The sequence below is a fragment of the Lentinus tigrinus genome (assembly GCF_003813185.1).
Source record: "Lentinus tigrinus ALCF2SS1-7 unplaced genomic scaffold L226scaffold_3, whole genome shotgun sequence".
Classification (NCBI taxonomy): domain Eukaryota; kingdom Fungi; phylum Basidiomycota; class Agaricomycetes; order Polyporales; family Polyporaceae; genus Lentinus; species Lentinus tigrinus.
This window is the reverse complement of record NW_027137912.1, coordinates 1082097-1097842: the sequence shown is the minus strand read 5'-3', so window position 1 is coordinate 1097842 and position 15746 is coordinate 1082097. Positions and strand designations below refer to the sequence as shown.

The following is a 15746-nucleotide window of genomic DNA, read 5'->3' as shown; positions in this document are numbered from 1 at the left end:
GGACCAGCGAGCGTTACATGGTACTCTGGGTCTCTACGCATGCAATCAACACACAAGCGACAAGACCTTGCATGAAGTGGTCGATCGTGCGAGCGCGAGCACTCTGCAACGTTTCGCCTTATGTTCGCGCTGAGCCTGTGTCCCGCAGTACCTCGTCATGCCACCACAGCCCTCTAGCTCCTCAACGTTCCCGTCACTCCACCTTGAGCTACCTGCTTGACAGCTTCCAGCATTGCGCCCTGCGCGCCAAAGCGTATCCTTTACGTTATTGCTGGGCCTCGTGTCTCACTTAGCGACATAAACTAGACGTCGCCCTATGCCTCAAGTCTTCCTTGCCTCCTCAGCCTCGTCTACATAGTCCCAGTTCAAGGCTCGGCGCAATGTAATCTTAAGCGAAGAGGCTGGGCAGTCTCGTGGCCTGAGACGGAGTTTACATACAACCGCGCCTGCGGATGCATCGCTGCGGGCCGAAGCGGAGTGCCATGCCAGTGGTGTGAAGTGCCAGTGGCTGACATTGTCCGCTTCCATCCAACCTCTCACACACCCTCAGTAACTCCCTGATACATATATAGATGCTACTGCGCACGTAGCTCCTCCTGCTTGTCTGTGAATGTCCTATCGCCGTCTTCAAGAACCCGAAGAATACCCCCTCCAGCCTCTACCAGCGCGATCAACCACAATCGCCTCAGAGCCTTCGGTCTACAGTACTACAACAAATCCTGAAGAGCCCACCGTCCAGAGAGAACAAGGCAGTATGTTCAACGTCAGAAAGACGAGAGGCAGGACTGGACTGGGTCCGCGTACGCGCGCGGTGTTGTCGTATGCGCCAGACTGGTGAGTAGTAAGTATCACTGTGCAATTCTGGTCGTGTGTGCCAACGCTCCCATCAGGGCCCTATGTATCATCCTAGCGTGAGTTCTCTGCACATGCGGTCTTAACCTTTACTCAAGTCCATGCACGCAGTGCCGTCTTCTTTGCACTTGACGAAGTGGAAGGATTCAAGAGGCAGTTCTCACTGCAAGACACCTCGTCAGTATCATATCTCGCAGCTTGGTCGTCCGTACTGATGTGCACGAACCCCCAGGCTACGCCACACGTAAGCTGACTACAGACTTCGAATGAGATGGCTAGCCTACACTAACTGTTCGTCGTTAGCTATGCCGTCCATGAACGCGTGCCAGTACGTCCCTGCGAAACGTTTCACATCACGAGTAAAGGTCACTGACTCGCCGCAGAACTGGGCACTGTACATCATCTTTGCTGTAGCACCGCTGGTGCTCATGCCGATCATCAACGTCTTGAGCGTGCGCTCGTGGTGGGACTTCCACAGCAGCTGGCTGGGTTGTACGCGTCTCCCTTTCTACTACCTCCCTTCTCGGATCTGATGGACAGTACAACAGGGCTCCTGTCGGCATCCATCACTGGTGCTATCACGCAATTTTCCAAGATTACCGTGGGGCGCCCTCGTCCTGGTCAGTATGACGTCGTCGGCACCCGAGCATGAACGTTTGAACACTCACCACGCTGTCACAGACGTGATTGATCGCTGTCAGCCAAGGGCAGGTGCAGCGGACCCAGCACTTGGATTGTCTACGGTGGCTATCTGCACTCAGACTGACATGTCTATCCTGAGGGATGGGTGGAGGAGCTTCCCCAGTGGACATTCTAGCCGTAGGTTCCGTGGTTCTCTCCAACGTCTTGCGCTCATCGTCATGGTATACTAGTGTCATTTGCCGGACTTGGATTCCTCTCGTTCTACCTCGCTGGAAAGTTCCATCTCTTTGACGAGAAAGGCCATACGGTACGTGTCCGCCCTTTTGCTGCTTGACAAGTGCCCTCATGCCGGTCTCATTACACGTCGCAGGTGAAGGCTTGGGTATCTTTAGCCCCCCTGGCAGGCGCGGCCCTTGTAGCCATCTCACGAACTATGGACTACCGACACCACTGGCACGACGTTCTGACCGGGTCCATCTTGGGCATCGTCGTGGCCTACTTTTCTTACCGCCAGTACTACCCACCCTTGACGTCGCCCATATCCCACCGGCCGTATCCCATGCGCCTCAAGCGCGGAGGGCAAGAGCTTCCGACGCACAATCGCGAACCATCCGCGGTACCGGTGATGGGAAACACGTCGTTCGACAATGATGGCATGCGCCCGCGTCCTACCTCACGTTACTCGGACCGGCTCAGCATGGGCGATGAGGAGATGGGCATGGAACCTACGCTCCACCCACCTTCGTCGAGCAATGTCGATGTACCGAAGGAGACATAGATTCAGTCCGCGACTTCTGACGCTTCCCGCTGTACTTATCATTCATGGAAATTGTGGCTCTTCACTATACCAGCATCTAATAAACGTTGGCAACTTTCCGAAGGTTGCGATCGCCAGATTATTTGAATGGTCGCGCAAAGACGGGTTGTTGTGTTTTACAATGAGCCGTCTGGCTGATGGATAGGCAGCGAGATCATGGTAGGGCCAAAGATACAAATGTGGGACAGCAACTCCAAACAAACGTGAACGTGCATTACTTTTGGTAAGACCAGACGTTCCGGAGGACTGAACACAAGTATCCGTCAGGTTTGGTACATGCAGAGAAGCAGGATTACTCACGACCGGCCTTCGTCGCCAAACGGTTCAGGGAGTCGTCGCTCTCACCCATCGCGCGGACCTGGCCGCACAGTGCGAAGGTGGTAGAGGTGGAGAGTGCCCGGCCCTCGGCGTCAACATCAGCAACGCTGATCTGGACGGACGCGTGGTCCTTGGAGGTGATGAGGCGGTCTATACGTTGCGAGTGTTCAGTCATCTGTGAGGAATTGGGGACGTGCGGGGATGCTCACTGGTGGCCGCGCACTTGCGGGGGACGTAAAGGTCGACAAGGATACCCTTTAGAGGGCCGCAACTGCTCAGAATCAATCCTCTACGCGTACTCAACGCCGAAACACACCTGATCGTTCTCCATGGCTAGAAAGTGGACTTTTGGGTACGCGGCAGGGCGTCGGCGTCGTTGGCGGGTATGGCGGGAAAAGTAAGGTTAGGAACTATACAGTTGCAGATCTCTGCTTGGCCGTGTTTGGCCGCCTTCCCAATGTGGGCGGCTGGGGCTGGAACTCAGCACGTGATGGACGAAGTATGACGCGCCGCTTGAGCGCGTCAGGCGCCCGCGGCGCAGCGACTCGGACTTGGGACGCAGCAGTTGGCCCGCGCGTTATATAGCAGCACACCCATGTCGCTTTGATGGGCGGATCCCCCCAGACACCAGCTTTCGACGGCACACTCTCCACTATATCAGTATGTGATACATCGGAGAGAGGAGGACACAGCTGACTGGGGTTGTTGCAGGTCGAGTCGATGGTCGAGATCAAGCACACCGACTCCCTGCCTAGTCCACGACATATCCTCACGGCGTCGGTGGTCTCGCAGGACGGCTCAGATGATAGCAAGTACAGGCTCCTATACAGCAAATCCAAGGTCTATGTGAACCCTACTGCCTACGCTCGCGACAACATCCCGGGCTTCGTGGCGTTAGTCAAGAAGGTACGTGGTCCTTGCTGCGCCAGCATGGCATGTAGTGACTCCGGACATGGGTTAGGAAGCCGCACAGCCCGTGTACTTGCTTGCGTGGATACCAGAGTCTCTATTGAACGAGAAGGGGCAGAGTGAGTGGGACAAGTTCGTGAAAATTGAGGAGCATGCCGTTAGCGAAGATGAGGAGGAAGGTACGTTATCGCCATTGTGCTTTGCTATTCCCGCAGTATGGCTTATCAGGTGGCTTGTAGATGCCGTCCTCATTGAACTCCCTACTCAACGTCCGGAGTCTTACGCATTCTCGGTTCCTCTCACCTCGATATACTCCCTCATCGTGAACTCGCCATCTCTATCCTCGTGGTGTATGTGCGCGTTTCGGGTGTGAACCGCATGCGTTACTAACCAGTTGTGCTATTCAGACGGCTCTATTGCTATCAATCTCGTTAGCGGGTCCACACTGCCGACACTACACTTCCACGATGACGAGTCCCGGTCGTTCACCATGCCTGCCAAATCACCTGTCGAGCCCCGGACTATGTCGTACCCGCCTCCTCCGTCTGAGAATGCGCCAAAGAGTAGCACTTGGGGAGGTGAAGATCTCCTAGCTAAGCTGCGATCTTATTGTCATCTTCTCCGCTCCTGCCTTCAGTCCAACCTCTATCTGGTCGACCCTTCTCGTGAGGACATTGAGACTCATTCCACGCCCCTTTTCTCGGATGACGCTGTTGACGACATCCTGGCTCAATCTTCTTATGCCAACTCTCATTCTCCTATCCCGGCTCACCGGCGACCGAAGCCATTGTCTACCTCAGGGAACTCGTACTCAGAACGATCGTCTATCCTGCACCGCTCCCTCTCCCCGCTCTCCTCTCCCACCGCATCATCATCCTCGTCCTCACCAGCTCGCATGGCACTCCTGCAGTCGTTCTCGCACATTACTCGGCATGCGACCCATGCCGCTCAACAGATCCTATCACATCCTCTGGCAAAGCCTATCGTCCCCCACCTTCCTGACCCCGTGAGGAGTCTCATCAACGCCAATGGCGACCTGGAATGGGGAAGCTGGGTCGAGAAGGGTGGCGTTGGCGAGTTTGAGAGTGCACGGGTCTACCTGGCGAGATGGGCACGCATCGTTGCCGAGGAGGGGGAGAGGGCTCGGTTGCGAGAAGCACAGGCCATTCCAGCATCATCATCCGATGTCGCGGAGGAGGACTCGTCGCTCGGCATATTTGAGCTACTACAGTCAACAGCCAATCTTCCACGACCTAAGTCATCCAGGAACCCGAAGAACCCCGTCAGCGAGAAGATGTGGCGAAGCTGGTTCAATGCTGATGGTAGCAAGAAGGTCCGGAAGGAAGAGATGCAGCGAGAGATCTTCCAGCGAGGGGTTGACCCTGCCATCAGGCAAGAGGTCTGGCCATTCTTGTTGGGCGTACACGATTGGAATAGTGATGCCAAGCGGCGAGCGAGCGACTGGGCAGCTAAACAGTACGTTGACTGATATGCATTTGACTCGGATCAGTACTCATCTGGGAGTTTCCTGCAGGCAGCAGTATCGCGACCTCAAGGACGAGTGGTGGGGGGTTCCAGAGGTCTTTGAGCGGCAAGATGTCATTGAGGTGCGCCTTGTCCATGCATGGCGCGTTTCGTATCCATCATCTGAAGTACTGCCACAGGAACGGCATCGCATCGACGTCGACTGCCGGAGGACAGACCGCACGCAGCCGCTGTTCGCACAAACGACGCCGGTGAACGAGGATATGGAGAATGAAAAGGGGATGCACATGCGATACTCGACCATCTCCCCGCAACTCGGAGACATCGGCGCACAAGCACCAACTAACGAGCACATAGAACGTCTCGCTAGTATACTCTTGACGTACAACTTCTATGAGAAAGAGCTCGGTAAGCATGACATATCCTTTTTCTACTGGCTGTTGAACCCAAATTGTCAGGATATGTTCAAGGCATGTCAGACCTGTGCGCGCCTGTCTACGTTGTGATGCACGGCGACGAAGAGATGACCTTCTGGTGCTTCGTGAAGATCATGGAACGCATGGTTTGTATCTCGGGCCGTTCCACTTTCGGGACGCTGTTGACGTCAAATGGTCTCTCAGAAACAGAATTTCCTCCGAGATCAAAGCGGCATGAAGAAGCAGCTCACAACATTGCAGCAGTTGATCTCTGTCATGGACCCAGAATTGTACCGACATCTTGGTATGTCCTTGTTTCGTGCCATGTCATATTTAGATAACTCAGTGTCCTTGCAGAGAAAACGGACGGTCTCAACTTATTCTTCTGCTTCCGGTACGTCGCGATGACCGTGAGATGTGCGCGCGTCGCTGATCGTAGTTCGCAGATGGATCCTCATTGCCTTCAAACGGGAGTTTCCGTTTGAGGACGTCCTCCGTCTCTGGGAAGTCCTCTGGACAGACTACTACAGCACCCAGTTTATGCTGTTCGTTGCTTTGGCCGTGCTTGAGTCGCATCGAGATGTGATCTTGAGATACCTCGTCGAGGTACGCCACATATCTCCTGGTTGTTTACCGCCCCTATTCTAACCGGAGTTCTTTCTACTATCTCTTCTGCGCCATCAGTTTGATGAGATTCTGAAGGTACGCTGCGGTCCGTCTCCCGAGCTTGTCGTTTGAGTGCTGAGCTAGACGTTAACAGTACTGCAATGAGTTGAGCATGACTATCGAACTGGATAGCACTCTTGCCCAAGCGGAAGTCCTCTTCCTCTCTTTCTCCCAGCTCATCGCCGATATCGACCGGCGAGAAGCGGAAGAAGCTTCGTCCCAAGCGATGACTCTCCGCCAGCGTCGGACTGGCAGCACTAGCGGGTCTTCCTCCGACGTCCAGGCGCAGACGAAGTCGAAACGACCTATCATCAGTGAAGAGCTGAGGGAGTTACTGCATGCAGGACAGTGACATCTTGTGTATCATATCGGCTGGACTTGTTGACTTGTTGTACTAGTTGTATTATTCGTGTACTAGACCTCTCTCTGCCCTGCTTTTCCGTCTTAATGCGCACACTTTTCTCTCGTTCGTCAGGCTGTGACGGAATCCCATGCTCGATGAAGCACTGACAGGTGCTACCCATACGACACAGAAATGACGTCGTGGGACCAGCATATTGTACTCTTCATGTACATCGCTAAGCTGCTGGACACATATTGTCTAGAGAGGTTTGGCATGGATTAGGAGTCCTTGGTTTTTCACCAGTGTGCATCAATCACCGCCGGTTGAAATCGTACACGCATTATCGGGTGATCACGGTAGTTGACACGCACGGTACGAATACCTAGATGTGTCATGTTGCATAAAAGAGGGCACATGGGAGTACGGGGGTGGGCGAGTATGTTATGCCACTGATTTCAAGTCAAAAAGCGTCACCTGAGCGATTCGAACACTCGCGGGCAAAGCCCAACCGCTGGCAGCTAGATATAGCAGGCGATCCCGTTAACCACTCCGGCAAAGTGACTTGTTAAGTACGGTTTGCACATAGCTATGTCTACGTTGTTACGAGATGACCTGAAAGCTACAATTACAAGTTTTCTTTGACTCCCCTGCCCTATGTCGTTATGCTTCAGGACTCTCCCAAGAATCGTGTCATGTATGCAATTAGCTTGTCCACCTCCTCTTCGGTTACCGCATTGTACAGTGAGACGCGAACACCTAGAGAAAATGTGAGCAGCGTATAGCGCAGGAAACGACCCAAAAGACGAACCTCCGACGGATCTGTAGGATTTTATGAGTTTTGTTTACAAGCCTAGGAGTGTGCAGACAGACAGACCTGTGACCCTTGAGACCCTTCATACCTTCCTTCTCTGCGCCTTCCAAGAACTTTTTCTCTGCGCCCTCGCCCAGAACCTCGAAGACGGCGTTCATCCAGCTCTCCGAGCCCTGCTGCACCTTCCTGCGGAACACGCCCTTCTGCTCTCCTTCATGGATGATGGCGTAGAGCTTCTGCGCCTTGCGCCTGTTCGTCTCCTCATAGTACGGCAGCCCGCCCTTCTCCTTCATCCGCTGGAGGACGAGGCCGGCCATGTAGATCGGCAGCACCGACGGCGTGTTGTACAAGCTGCCCGAGTCCGCGAGCGTCTTGTACGAGAGGATGAGCGGGACGGGCGTCACACCGAGCTTCGCCGCCGCGTCGACGTCGACGATGCAGTCCTGGCGGACGATGAGGATCGTCAGGCCCGCAGGGCCGATGTTCTTCTGCGCCCCGGCGTAGATGACGGCGTGGTCCGCGAGATGCGGGATCGGGCGGCACATGAACGACGACGAGTAGTCCGCGACGAGGGGCACGAGCGCGTCGCGCTTGAGGAGGTGGAATGGGAACGACGCCGGGCTCTGCGGGTCATGCGAGAACTCGACGCCATCGACGGTCTCGTTCTCGCAGTAATAGATCAGGGCGGGGTCGTCGGAGAACGTGAACTCGGCGTGTGGGGGGATGTTGTCGAACGACTTGCCGTCCTTGGAGTACACGCGCGAGTCGACGACCGTGCGCACCGTCGCATTCCCGGCCGCAAGTCTGCGGGCCTCCTCCGCCGCCTTCTTGCTCCACGAGCCGGTCACGACGTAGTCGAGGACGGTCTCCTCTGCAGTCGCGGTCGGGTGCAGGAGCCGGTGTCGGGCGAGGAGGTTCAGCACGACAGCGGAGAACTGGCTGGTGCCGCCACCCTGGGTGAAGAGGATACGGTGGGTCGGGGGCACGCCGAGCTGCGTGCGGATGTTTTTCTCGAAGTCGTCGAGGAATGCCTGGAACTCCTTTGAACGGTGCGAGATTTCGGCGATGCCAATGCCCGTCCCGTTGAAGTTGACGAGGCCCTTTTGCGCCTCTTCAAGCACGGAGAGTGGCAGAGCCGATGGCCCAGCACCGAAATTGAGAACACGCTCAGTGCTCATCGTCGTTCGTTGGTAAGGAGAAGGATGTCAAGCAAGGGTAGGATGAGATGAAGAGAGATGTATACGTTATATGAGTCGCCAAGGTGGAAGTCAGGTCGAAGGTGTGAGTCACGGCAGTTCTAGTGGCACCACTACGAGAATGATAGGCTCTAGTTCACACCGACGCGTTGACGAACCAGCACCGATGTTTGTCAATGATCATGTACCTTGGTGAGGCCTACATGCATTGCGGAACCAATCCTCGAGCATTGAAATGAGGAGGATGGTGAGATTGTGATGGACCGATGTGACCACGAAGGCCTTAAGCGAGCAACATTTTCTATACACGTATCGTACGGTTGGAGGACATTCGAATACATGAGTACATCGTGAGGTATCAGACATTAACGTGTGAAACTCGTAAAGCAACAGCAACAACAGCGACACTACTGAACAGCGAGAACACTAACTGATAGACGTAACATGTACGAAAGCGTGAGACGCGAGGAGAAGCGACATATGGGATGACAGGGTAAGGAGAACGACGCTCGTCGCGCTAATTGGAAAGCAGGAAGGAAATCAAAGTAGATGAAACACTGCTCGAACGACAGATCAGAACAGTAGTAGATATACGCCACAACGGCGGCAGTGAGAAGGGTGATTAAAGCAGAAAGCAGTCATGTCCATCAGTAGACTAGCAGGGCGACATCAACGTTCAGAAGTTGAAATCATGCAGGGGAGATGAGCAAGTGAGGAACGATGATGTGAGGCGGAGATACGGCAGAATTCGTGGCGGCGTCGTGGCCATGAGCTTGTATGCGATTCGTTGCTGGCTCTTGAGGCCAATAAACATATATGGTTTGGAGGAGTCGGAAAATACGTTAGATGGATGAAACTAGACGAGATGATCGTGGATGCGATGCGAAAGACGATGCAACGATGATTTGAGCGGCCGAGGGAACGGCCGCGGTGGGAGATTGCGAGATGAAGGGACGCGTCGGTGTCAGAATGGCCTCGGCGGCTCGTCGATATCTGATGGGAAGATCGGATGGAGACCTTGGAAGATGACCTCGGACGGCACGAATTGATCTCGTGGGGGTGGTGTGTGGGGAAGCAAATCGGATTGTGAGAAGAGCGCCCTCCGAGCGAAGGGGAAGGGGACGAGAGGGGTAGCCGCCTGATCACCCTTCATCGGGGTTTGAGCCAAGTGGGCTTTGCGAAGAGAAGTCTTGCGACGGCGAACTGGCCCAGGACCGCTCGAATATGTCTCTTCTTCGATGGTGGTGTTGAGAAGAGAAAGATCGGCTATGTCCCATGGGTTGGAGTGGTCAGGCTCGATGGATAGTGCGGAAATCCAGGGAAGGTCATCGAGGGAAGTGAGAGGTCCAGATATGTTATTGATACAACAGTCGGCTCGGGCGCAATGGCGGTGGCGGACCGAGCGGGATAAGTTACGGGCGAGGCCCCTGCGCCTCTTGGTAGGGCTACACGGCGGCTTGGATAACTGCGCAAGTCAGGATCGGAGGATCGGAGCGCGCGGGAGGCGCATATAGTGGGCTCACCTTACGAAGACCCGCGTCCTCGGGCACACGATATGGTGAAAGCAGCCGCGGGGGGCTAGAGATGGGTTGGGGCTGCGGAACGCACTGGGTGGAGATGAGGGCGGGGCGGGAGGCGGGTATATGCGGTGTGCTCACGTAGAAGGTGTCGTCGGCGACAGCGGTGGGCAAGGACTGTGTCCTCGCGAGGGGCCGCGCGCAGCGGAAGGCGGGGGCGAGATGGGGCTGAGGAGCTGCGATGTCGACCATGGCGATTGTGGAGGTGTGCAAACAAGTGAGGAGCGCGGGCGAGGGGAGTGTTTGTGCAGCGAATAAAGATACACAGCGAGGGAGCTTTAATATGGTTACTGGGAAGGCAAAGGACGGGGCATGGCGCGGTGTATTCCGAGAGGGAAGAACAATGGGGAGCAGAGGAGAGCGAGAGCCGCGAGATGGACGCGAGCCTCACGTATTTAGCCCGTGGTACCCCGTCCGTCTGCGTCTAACCCACCTCCTCCCATATCCGGCCGCCTCCGCTCCCCAGGGCCCCGCCTCCCATATCCGCCACTCCCTCTACCCCCCGCCGCGCCCTGGCCCTGTCCAGACGCGCTCTTCCCTGCCCTGTTCGCGGCTGCAGCGCGCGTCCACGCTCTCGCCATCCAGTCGTCACTGGCCCAGTGCTCGTGTCTGAACCCAAACCGCGCAGCGTCTCGCTCCCCGTCGCGTCCAACGCGTCAGACTCACAGTCCCGCGCGTCGACTCTGCCACAACCGCGTCGCGTCGCTTCGCCCAGATTCACCGCGATGACAACCAGATGAACGCGGTATCCACTCGCACACCCGGGACAAATAACCCAGTCCATCCTTCCCATAACACAACAGTTGCCGCCATTGTCTTCCATCCAAGGCAACTTGCACATAAAAGAACACGGCATACGTCGTCGCTTCCTCCATGCGGTGAAATTGTATCAGATGGTCGTGTTTCCTTCACTGTCATCGCCCAGGGTTGCGCCAGGGAAAGAAACTCGTCCGCCTCTCCCACTACGGACTCGACACTCGTCACAGCCCCCAGTGTGTGACGCCGGCCGACGAGTTCACCGACTCTGTCACAGGTCCCAGCCTGCGCTTTACCAGGCCTCAGGCAGTCGCATTTGGCTCAATCCATGCAGCGAGGGTGCAATGACTTGGATGAGGATCACATCGGGTCCCAATCGTGTCAAGGGTCTCTGGATCTGATGCGATCCATATGCCTGCCACACCCGAAACGCACAGTCAATCTGAGAGTTCGCCGACGGCACAATCAAACCAACATCCGGATATTCGGATGCGTCGTCCTCGGTATGTCAAGGCTGCAGTATGTTGAAGCCAGGCGCACATTGGACTGCAGCGTAGCGTTGATCTCATCGAGGACCACTCACCTCTTCCCGATGCCCTCTTTTCTCCTTCACGCTACTCAGACGCGTCGCGTCGGCCGATGCATTGTCTTCGTTTCCATCCCACTAGATGTTCATCCGCATGCCGTGTCCGGCTATCTGGCTTGTCATATGCAATTGTGCGGCCGCAGTGGCACCGTGCGCCGTTCTGTCGCTCGATTAGGATTCAGCTCGAACTCATATTGACTCGAAGCTTAACCACATACCAAATACATGCTTGGCTGTTTGCAGCCCCTTCAGGGGGTGTAGCAGGCTTCCGCAGCTGCTTTCGCGCGCCATTCAGCCGCTCGGCGTCTTCGGCGTCCGGACGTCCCTGCCAGAGACACGTTCTCTGCGTGACTGATCCCGAACTTAGACCTCGACCTTGACCACCAATCAGCTCTCTGAGCAATCCTGCGCTGTTAGTTTCGTATCTGGATGCCAACAGGATGCTGCCACAGTCTGCTTCGCTGCGGTCCACGGCGGCTGTACGTGGTAAGTCGTATCCGTCGGACGTAGCTTCCGCCCCTCTGGTGCGGTCGTCCTACTTCCCATTCGCGGCGAGTGCGAACCATTCATTGAAAATCGGCGGTCATTAGCAGGTCTGCGCCGGTCTCTCACCGCGCCCGCACCATCGCAACATCGTCGTGGCGTACCGCAGTGCATCTATTCCCGCCGCTGCTATTCGTCGCCGCCTTCCTCAGCGCCGCATTTATCCGCCGCCAACCTCGAGGCTCTCGACCGCTGGATCAGCGCTGACAAACGGCTAGCCTTCAGCGATACGTTGCGGCCAGAGCATCTCGCGGACCTCTACATCACCCTTCCCACGCGGGATGGCTCCAGGCCCCCTTACGAGTACTCGCCCCCACGGGAAGGGGTGCCACTGAGCTATGGCCACCATCTAGTGTTCTTCCATCCCAGGAACCCAGAGAAGGCCCTGCGTTCGGATGGAACGGACATCGACTTTTGCCCTCCGGAGCCATTCACCCGCCGTATGTGGGCGGGAGGCCGTATGGTATGGAAGCGGCCGCTGGGCGTCGGCGACAGAGCGGTGGCCGTCTCCACCATTAGTGCCGTTGATAAGAAGGGTTTCGACTCAGGCATTGGCATGCCCATGGTGTTCGTGAAGCAGAAGCTCGAATACAGGAAACTCGGCGGCGCCGAGGTCTGCATTGAGGAAGAGCGGTCTCATGTATACCTCCCCACGGCGGGCAATCGGAGAGGCGCGAAGGAAGGTGAGCATCTGGGACGATCCAATGGCAGAAGCCCGCGAAGAGCGTGAGACTGACTCGTCTATGCAGTGAAGGACCTTCCTCGACCGGACTTCACCTTCGAGTACCTCCCTACACCCACGACGCTGTTCCGGTTCTCCGCACTCACCTTCAATGGGCATTACATCCACCTGGATAAGGAGTATGCCCAGAAGTCAGAGGGCTACCCAGGTGCGTCGAGAAAACTCCTTGGTGAAGCTAGAGCTTGAGATGTTGATGGTGGTTACAGAGAGGCTTGTCCACGGCCCTCTCACGGCGCTTATGATGCTGGACACCACCGCGCTCCACTTGCCGGGATTGTCCTTTGCGACCTTTGAGTACCGCGCTGTGAATCCAATCGTCGTCAATAGACCAGTCAGGATATGTGGAGCTCAAGAAGACGCGAACACAGTCCGAGTATGGGCGGAGGAGACCGAGAGCAACATAGTGGGCATGACTGGGAGAATATCTTTGGTCAGCGTATGAGTGCTTTCAGCTTGTACAAGTAGGCTATGGGGACAATGAACGAGATATCTTTGCCTGCATTGCCAGCTTTGGGCTGCTTGGATCGTGTAGCGGAACGTGTTAGGCGAACAATGTGAAGTCGAGAATGGCAATGGTCAGCCACAGACGCGACAGGCGCCTACACGATACGCGTGCGAGTAAACAGACTGTAACGCGTCCAACACGTGACCTTGTTGAACCCTTTAAAGACATCGACGCGAGACGGTCGTCCGTCCAACCACTCTTTCCTCCCTCCCACCACAACCCATTCCTACCCCGCCACTCTTCCAAGGTATGTCTCATATAGGACTAGTGGTGTGCAAGTGCTAACAACAAACTGTAGTCTCTTCCAAATGGCTCCCAAGGTATGCCACGCTGATCTCAGCCACATGTCTCGATATCGACTATCTAAACGCGTGTAATAGCCCGCTTCCTCTGCATCCAAGGCTCCGGTCTCTACCACCGCCTCGAAGGCACCCGTGAAGTCCGAGTCCAAGACCAAGAAGAGCGCCGCCTCCAAGTCGACCGCCGCGACTGGCGCTGACGGCGAGAAGAAGAAGCGTAGAAAGACCCGCAAGGAGACCTGGAGCAGCTACGTGTATAAGGGTACGTGGCATGCATCGTGTTGTCAGCGGGGGGCATGGGTTGAACGTTGTCGATGCGTTGCAGTCCTCAAGCAAGTCCACCCTGACACGGGTATCTCGAACAAGGCTATGGCCATCTTGAACTCCTTCGTCAACGACATCTTCGAGCGCATTGCTACCGAGGCTTCAAGTAAGTCGTCTTGCAATACCAACTACTACATTGTCTTACCGGGCTGTGCACAGAGCTCTCTTCCTACTCCAAGAAGTCGACCATCTCCTCGCGCGAGATCCAAACAGCTGTTCGTCTCATTCTCCCGGGTGAGTTGGCGAAGCACGCCATCTCCGAGGGCACGAAGTCTGTCACGAAGTTCTCTTCGAGCCAGAAGTAGGATATCATCTATGGGACTGCGCACGGATCGTTGCATATTCTACACTTGTATTACATAGCTTTGTCATAATATGTTGCATGCTGTCTGGGATATATGGCTTGTATACATGAAAACGCGAGTGTGATGAACAAGGGGGGAGATCGCGAAGTGACACTGCAAAAGCATTGTCTTGCTTGTTTTGCTTAGAATCCTATGACACCGTTAGTACGGCGTACTTCAGTCGCAGGCTGAAGTACACTCACCATACTTGTTGCCTGCCTCCTTGCGGTTGCGTCTGCCCTGCGCGATCTTCTCCTCCAACGCTTCTCTGTTTGAATACGCCTCCGTGAGCAAGGTCGACAGCTGGTGTCGCGTGCGCGCCCTTCCACCGAGTGCGGCACCCTGCAACTGATGAGCTTCTCTCCCCCGGACGACGGAACGGGTAAACTCACCTTGATGTTCATCTTCGGAGCAGCAGGGACCGCCGCTGCGGCAGTCGTGAGAGCCTTCCGCTCCTCGAGCTCCTGGATCTCCAGCTTTGCCTTCTCCATCTCCTTCAATGCGTTGACTTCCGCCGCCTCTTCCTCTGCGCCCTCGAATCCCTTCATTGTACCCTTCTCCAGTGCCCTGACGTGATTGTCGTACTCCTTCTTCCACTTATCGTAGAATTTCTGGTAGTACGCCGGATCGTACGCAGCCCATTGCCCTGAAGGTAGGAGATAGTAACCAGGGTATGGGTCCGTTGGCGTAGGCTCCGGAGGCACGAAGTCGTCCACCTGGGGTGCAGCAGTGAAGGACGGAATACCGGGGGATACGGAGACAGCTGGGGCGGAGGATACAGATGGCACTTTCGAGGTGCTTGCCTGAGACGACGAGGATGACAAAGAGCCTGCGGGGATCTGAGAAACATATCTAGCAGGAGAACGACGTGAATAACTCACCAAGCCCTAAGAAATCGACCGCCGGTGCAGTCGACACCGCTGGCCTTGCGATGGGTGTAGAGTGTTTCTCCTCCACAGATACATTCGCCTTGCCGCGACGTACCGATGTTGGCATGAATGGAAGCGACTGCTTCTCTTCTACCTTCTCCTCCAGGATGGCTGAGTATGAGGAGTCTAGTGTATCCGCCGGCTCCCGGTTGTCATCCTCTTCAGCATCCTCGACAATTGTTACCCTCGCCGGCTGACTCGGAGCGGTCTTGAACACCAGGCCAGGCCCACGACCACCTCCCAAGATCCTCTCCTGTGCAGTCGCAACAGGGGCCTTGTTCTTCGGAGCGGGAAGCATAGACAATAGGCCCGACGCACCCGCCCCGGAGTCCAGACGAGGCTTCTTCGCAGCTGGACGTTCGTCAAGTTCTGAGACGTCACCGTCTCTCTCCTTTGGAAGACTTGGCAGACCAATGGCAATCTTCTTGAGCCTTTTGGATTTTGGTGGTGGCAAGGACAGGCCAGAAGTGGCTTTGGATGAGGAAGCAGACGCATTTGTGGGAGGTGGTAGAGAGAATGCCGACTTCTTGGCAGGAGCAGGGATAGGGAGCTTAGCCGTCAAAGAAGGACACGCAGAGGTAGACGGAGCCTGCTCGATAGTCTCGACACCGCTATCATTGTCGCTGTCGCTGCCGTAGTCCTCGATGCCGAGCATGATGATGAGGGTCAGTGGATGGAATGGTTCG

At 55.8% G+C, this 15746-nt stretch overlaps 9 protein-coding genes and 1 non-coding gene across 10 annotated transcripts; 5 read left to right on the top strand and 5 right to left on the bottom strand.

The window, feature by feature from the left end:
* Positions 1–754: 754 nt before the first annotated feature.
* On the top strand, positions 755–2272 carry L226DRAFT_566653 (acid phosphatase/Vanadium-dependent haloperoxidase; the record flags this gene model as incomplete). The annotated part of the gene is made up of 10 exons (XM_067683933.1): positions 755–834; positions 891–911; positions 964–1029; positions 1085–1096; positions 1156–1180; positions 1236–1344; positions 1401–1472; positions 1534–1671; positions 1725–1801; positions 1865–2272. The coding sequence occupies 10 exons, from the start codon at positions 755–757 to the stop codon at positions 2270–2272; spliced, it is 1008 nt and encodes a 335-aa protein (XP_067540692.1).
* A 25-nt stretch (positions 2273–2297) lies between these two features.
* L226DRAFT_478650 (40S ribosomal protein eS21) lies at positions 2298–3041 on the bottom strand. The gene is made up of 4 exons (XM_067676807.1): positions 2946–3041; positions 2839–2884; positions 2612–2779; positions 2298–2557 (listed from the first exon to the last, which is right to left on the bottom strand). The coding sequence occupies exons 1-4, from the start codon at positions 2958–2960 to the stop codon at positions 2526–2528; spliced, it is 261 nt and encodes an 86-aa protein (XP_067540691.1). The 5' UTR covers positions 2961–3041; the 3' UTR covers positions 2298–2525.
* Positions 3042–3170: 129 nt separating this feature from the next.
* L226DRAFT_530308 (RabGAP/TBC) lies at positions 3171–6574 on the top strand. The gene is made up of 13 exons (XM_067679826.1): positions 3171–3289; positions 3341–3535; positions 3591–3717; positions 3778–3888; positions 3946–5014; positions 5073–5145; positions 5203–5431; positions 5482–5585; positions 5644–5743; positions 5797–5833; positions 5886–6045; positions 6124–6141; positions 6200–6574. Exons 1-13 carry the CDS (start codon positions 3236–3238, stop codon positions 6455–6457), a joined length of 2535 nt encoding a protein of 844 aa, XP_067540690.1. The 5' UTR covers positions 3171–3235; the 3' UTR covers positions 6458–6574.
* A 342-nt stretch (positions 6575–6916) lies between these two features.
* L226DRAFT_t25 lies at positions 6917–7010 on the bottom strand. The gene has a single exon. It is a non-coding gene; the product is annotated as a tRNA-Ser (tRNA).
* L226DRAFT_530307 (phosphoserine aminotransferase) lies at positions 6984–8711 on the bottom strand. Its single transcript, XM_067679825.1, is given in 3 exon segments — positions 6984–7206; positions 7298–7299; positions 7316–8711. 3 exon segments carry the CDS (start codon positions 8435–8437, stop codon positions 7116–7118), a joined length of 1215 nt encoding a protein of 404 aa, XP_067540689.1. The 5' UTR covers positions 8438–8711; the 3' UTR covers positions 6984–7115.
* A 409-nt stretch (positions 8712–9120) lies between these two features.
* Positions 9121–10340, bottom strand: L226DRAFT_191029 (uncharacterized protein). Its single transcript, XM_067672764.1, has 3 exons — positions 10114–10340; positions 9979–10062; positions 9121–9920 (listed from the first exon to the last, which is right to left on the bottom strand). The coding sequence occupies exons 1-3, from the start codon at positions 10222–10224 to the stop codon at positions 9420–9422; spliced, it is 696 nt and encodes a 231-aa protein (XP_067540688.1). The 5' UTR covers positions 10225–10340; the 3' UTR covers positions 9121–9419.
* Positions 10085–10814, top strand: L226DRAFT_530305 (uncharacterized protein). Its single transcript, XM_067679824.1, has one exon. The coding sequence runs from the start codon at positions 10376–10378 to the stop codon at positions 10643–10645; it is 270 nt and encodes an 89-aa protein (XP_067540687.1). The 5' UTR covers positions 10085–10375; the 3' UTR covers positions 10646–10814.
* A 908-nt stretch (positions 10815–11722) lies between these two features.
* Positions 11723–13160, top strand: L226DRAFT_530303 (uncharacterized protein). Its single transcript, XM_067679823.1, has 4 exons — positions 11723–11860; positions 11965–12600; positions 12667–12807; positions 12866–13160. Exons 1-4 carry the CDS (start codon positions 11815–11817, stop codon positions 13099–13101), a joined length of 1059 nt encoding a protein of 352 aa, XP_067540686.1. The 5' UTR covers positions 11723–11814; the 3' UTR covers positions 13102–13160.
* Positions 13161–13369: 209 nt separating this feature from the next.
* On the top strand, positions 13370–14215 carry L226DRAFT_500369 (histone-fold-containing protein). The gene is made up of 5 exons (XM_067677764.1): positions 13370–13411; positions 13463–13484; positions 13545–13725; positions 13789–13893; positions 13947–14215. Exons 2-5 carry the CDS (start codon positions 13473–13475, stop codon positions 14090–14092), a joined length of 444 nt encoding a protein of 147 aa, XP_067540685.1. The 5' UTR covers positions 13370–13411; positions 13463–13472; the 3' UTR covers positions 14093–14215.
* Positions 14046–15736, bottom strand: L226DRAFT_530302 (uncharacterized protein). Its single transcript, XM_067679822.1, has 4 exons — positions 15013–15736; positions 14524–14960; positions 14335–14473; positions 14046–14282 (listed from the first exon to the last, which is right to left on the bottom strand). Exons 1-4 carry the CDS (start codon positions 15713–15715, stop codon positions 14275–14277), a joined length of 1287 nt encoding a protein of 428 aa, XP_067540684.1. The 5' UTR covers positions 15716–15736; the 3' UTR covers positions 14046–14274.
* Between the last annotated feature and the right edge of the window lie 10 nt (positions 15737–15746).

Bases quoted from the DNA above. Each gene is read 5' to 3' on its own strand.
- L226DRAFT_191029 (XM_067672764.1), bottom strand. From the start codon at position 10,224: ATGGTCGACATCGCAGCTCCTCAGCCCCATCTCGCCCCCGCCTTCCGC. The intron at 10,063-10,113 runs GTGAGCACACCG...ATCTCCACCCAG, and splicing joins TCGCCGACGACACCTTCTAC to TGCGTTCCGCAGCCCCAACC. The intron at 9,921-9,978 runs GTGAGCCCACTA...TGACTTGCGCAG, and splicing joins AGGACGCGGGTCTTCGTAAG to TTATCCAAGCCGCCGTGTAG.
- L226DRAFT_530302 (XM_067679822.1), bottom strand. From the start codon at position 15,715: ATGCTCGGCATCGAGGACTACGGCAGCGACAGCGACAATGATAGCGGT. The intron at 14,961-15,012 runs GTGAGTTATTCA...AGATCCCCGCAG, and splicing joins GGTCGATTTCTTAGGGCTTG to GCTCTTTGTCATCCTCGTCG. The intron at 14,474-14,523 runs GTGAGTTTACCC...CATCAGTTGCAG, and splicing joins CTCCGAAGATGAACATCAAG to GGTGCCGCACTCGGTGGAAG.
- L226DRAFT_478650 (XM_067676807.1), bottom strand. The intron at 2,780-2,838 runs GTGAGCATCCCC...CGCAACGTATAG, and splicing joins CCGCAAGTGCGCGGCCACCA to ACCGCCTCATCACCTCCAAG. The intron at 2,558-2,611 runs GTGAGTAATCCT...ACTTGTGTTCAG, and splicing joins TTTGGCGACGAAGGCCGGTC to TCCTCCGGAACGTCTGGTCT.
- L226DRAFT_530307 (XM_067679825.1), bottom strand. From the start codon at position 8,437: ATGAGCACTGAGCGTGTTCTCAATTTCGGTGCTGGGCCATCGGCTCTG.
- L226DRAFT_530308 (XM_067679826.1), top strand. From the start codon at position 3,236: ATGGGCGGATCCCCCCAGACACCAGCTTTCGACGGCACACTCTCCACT. The intron at 3,718-3,777 runs GTACGTTATCGC...GGTGGCTTGTAG, and splicing joins TAGCGAAGATGAGGAGGAAG to ATGCCGTCCTCATTGAACTC. The intron at 5,744-5,796 runs GTATGTCCTTGT...GTGTCCTTGCAG, and splicing joins AGAATTGTACCGACATCTTG to AGAAAACGGACGGTCTCAAC.
- L226DRAFT_530303 (XM_067679823.1), top strand. From the start codon at position 11,815: ATGCTGCCACAGTCTGCTTCGCTGCGGTCCACGGCGGCTGTACGTG. The intron at 11,861-11,964 runs GTAAGTCGTATC...GGCGGTCATTAG, and splicing joins GTCCACGGCGGCTGTACGTG to CAGGTCTGCGCCGGTCTCTC. The intron at 12,601-12,666 runs GTGAGCATCTGG...TCGTCTATGCAG, and splicing joins TCGGAGAGGCGCGAAGGAAG to TGAAGGACCTTCCTCGACCG.
- L226DRAFT_530305 (XM_067679824.1), top strand. From the start codon at position 10,376: ATGGGGAGCAGAGGAGAGCGAGAGCCGCGAGATGGACGCGAGCCTCAC.
- L226DRAFT_500369 (XM_067677764.1), top strand. The intron at 13,726-13,788 runs GTACGTGGCATG...GATGCGTTGCAG, and splicing joins GAGCAGCTACGTGTATAAGG to TCCTCAAGCAAGTCCACCCT. The intron at 13,894-13,946 runs GTAAGTCGTCTT...GGCTGTGCACAG, and splicing joins CATTGCTACCGAGGCTTCAA to AGCTCTCTTCCTACTCCAAG.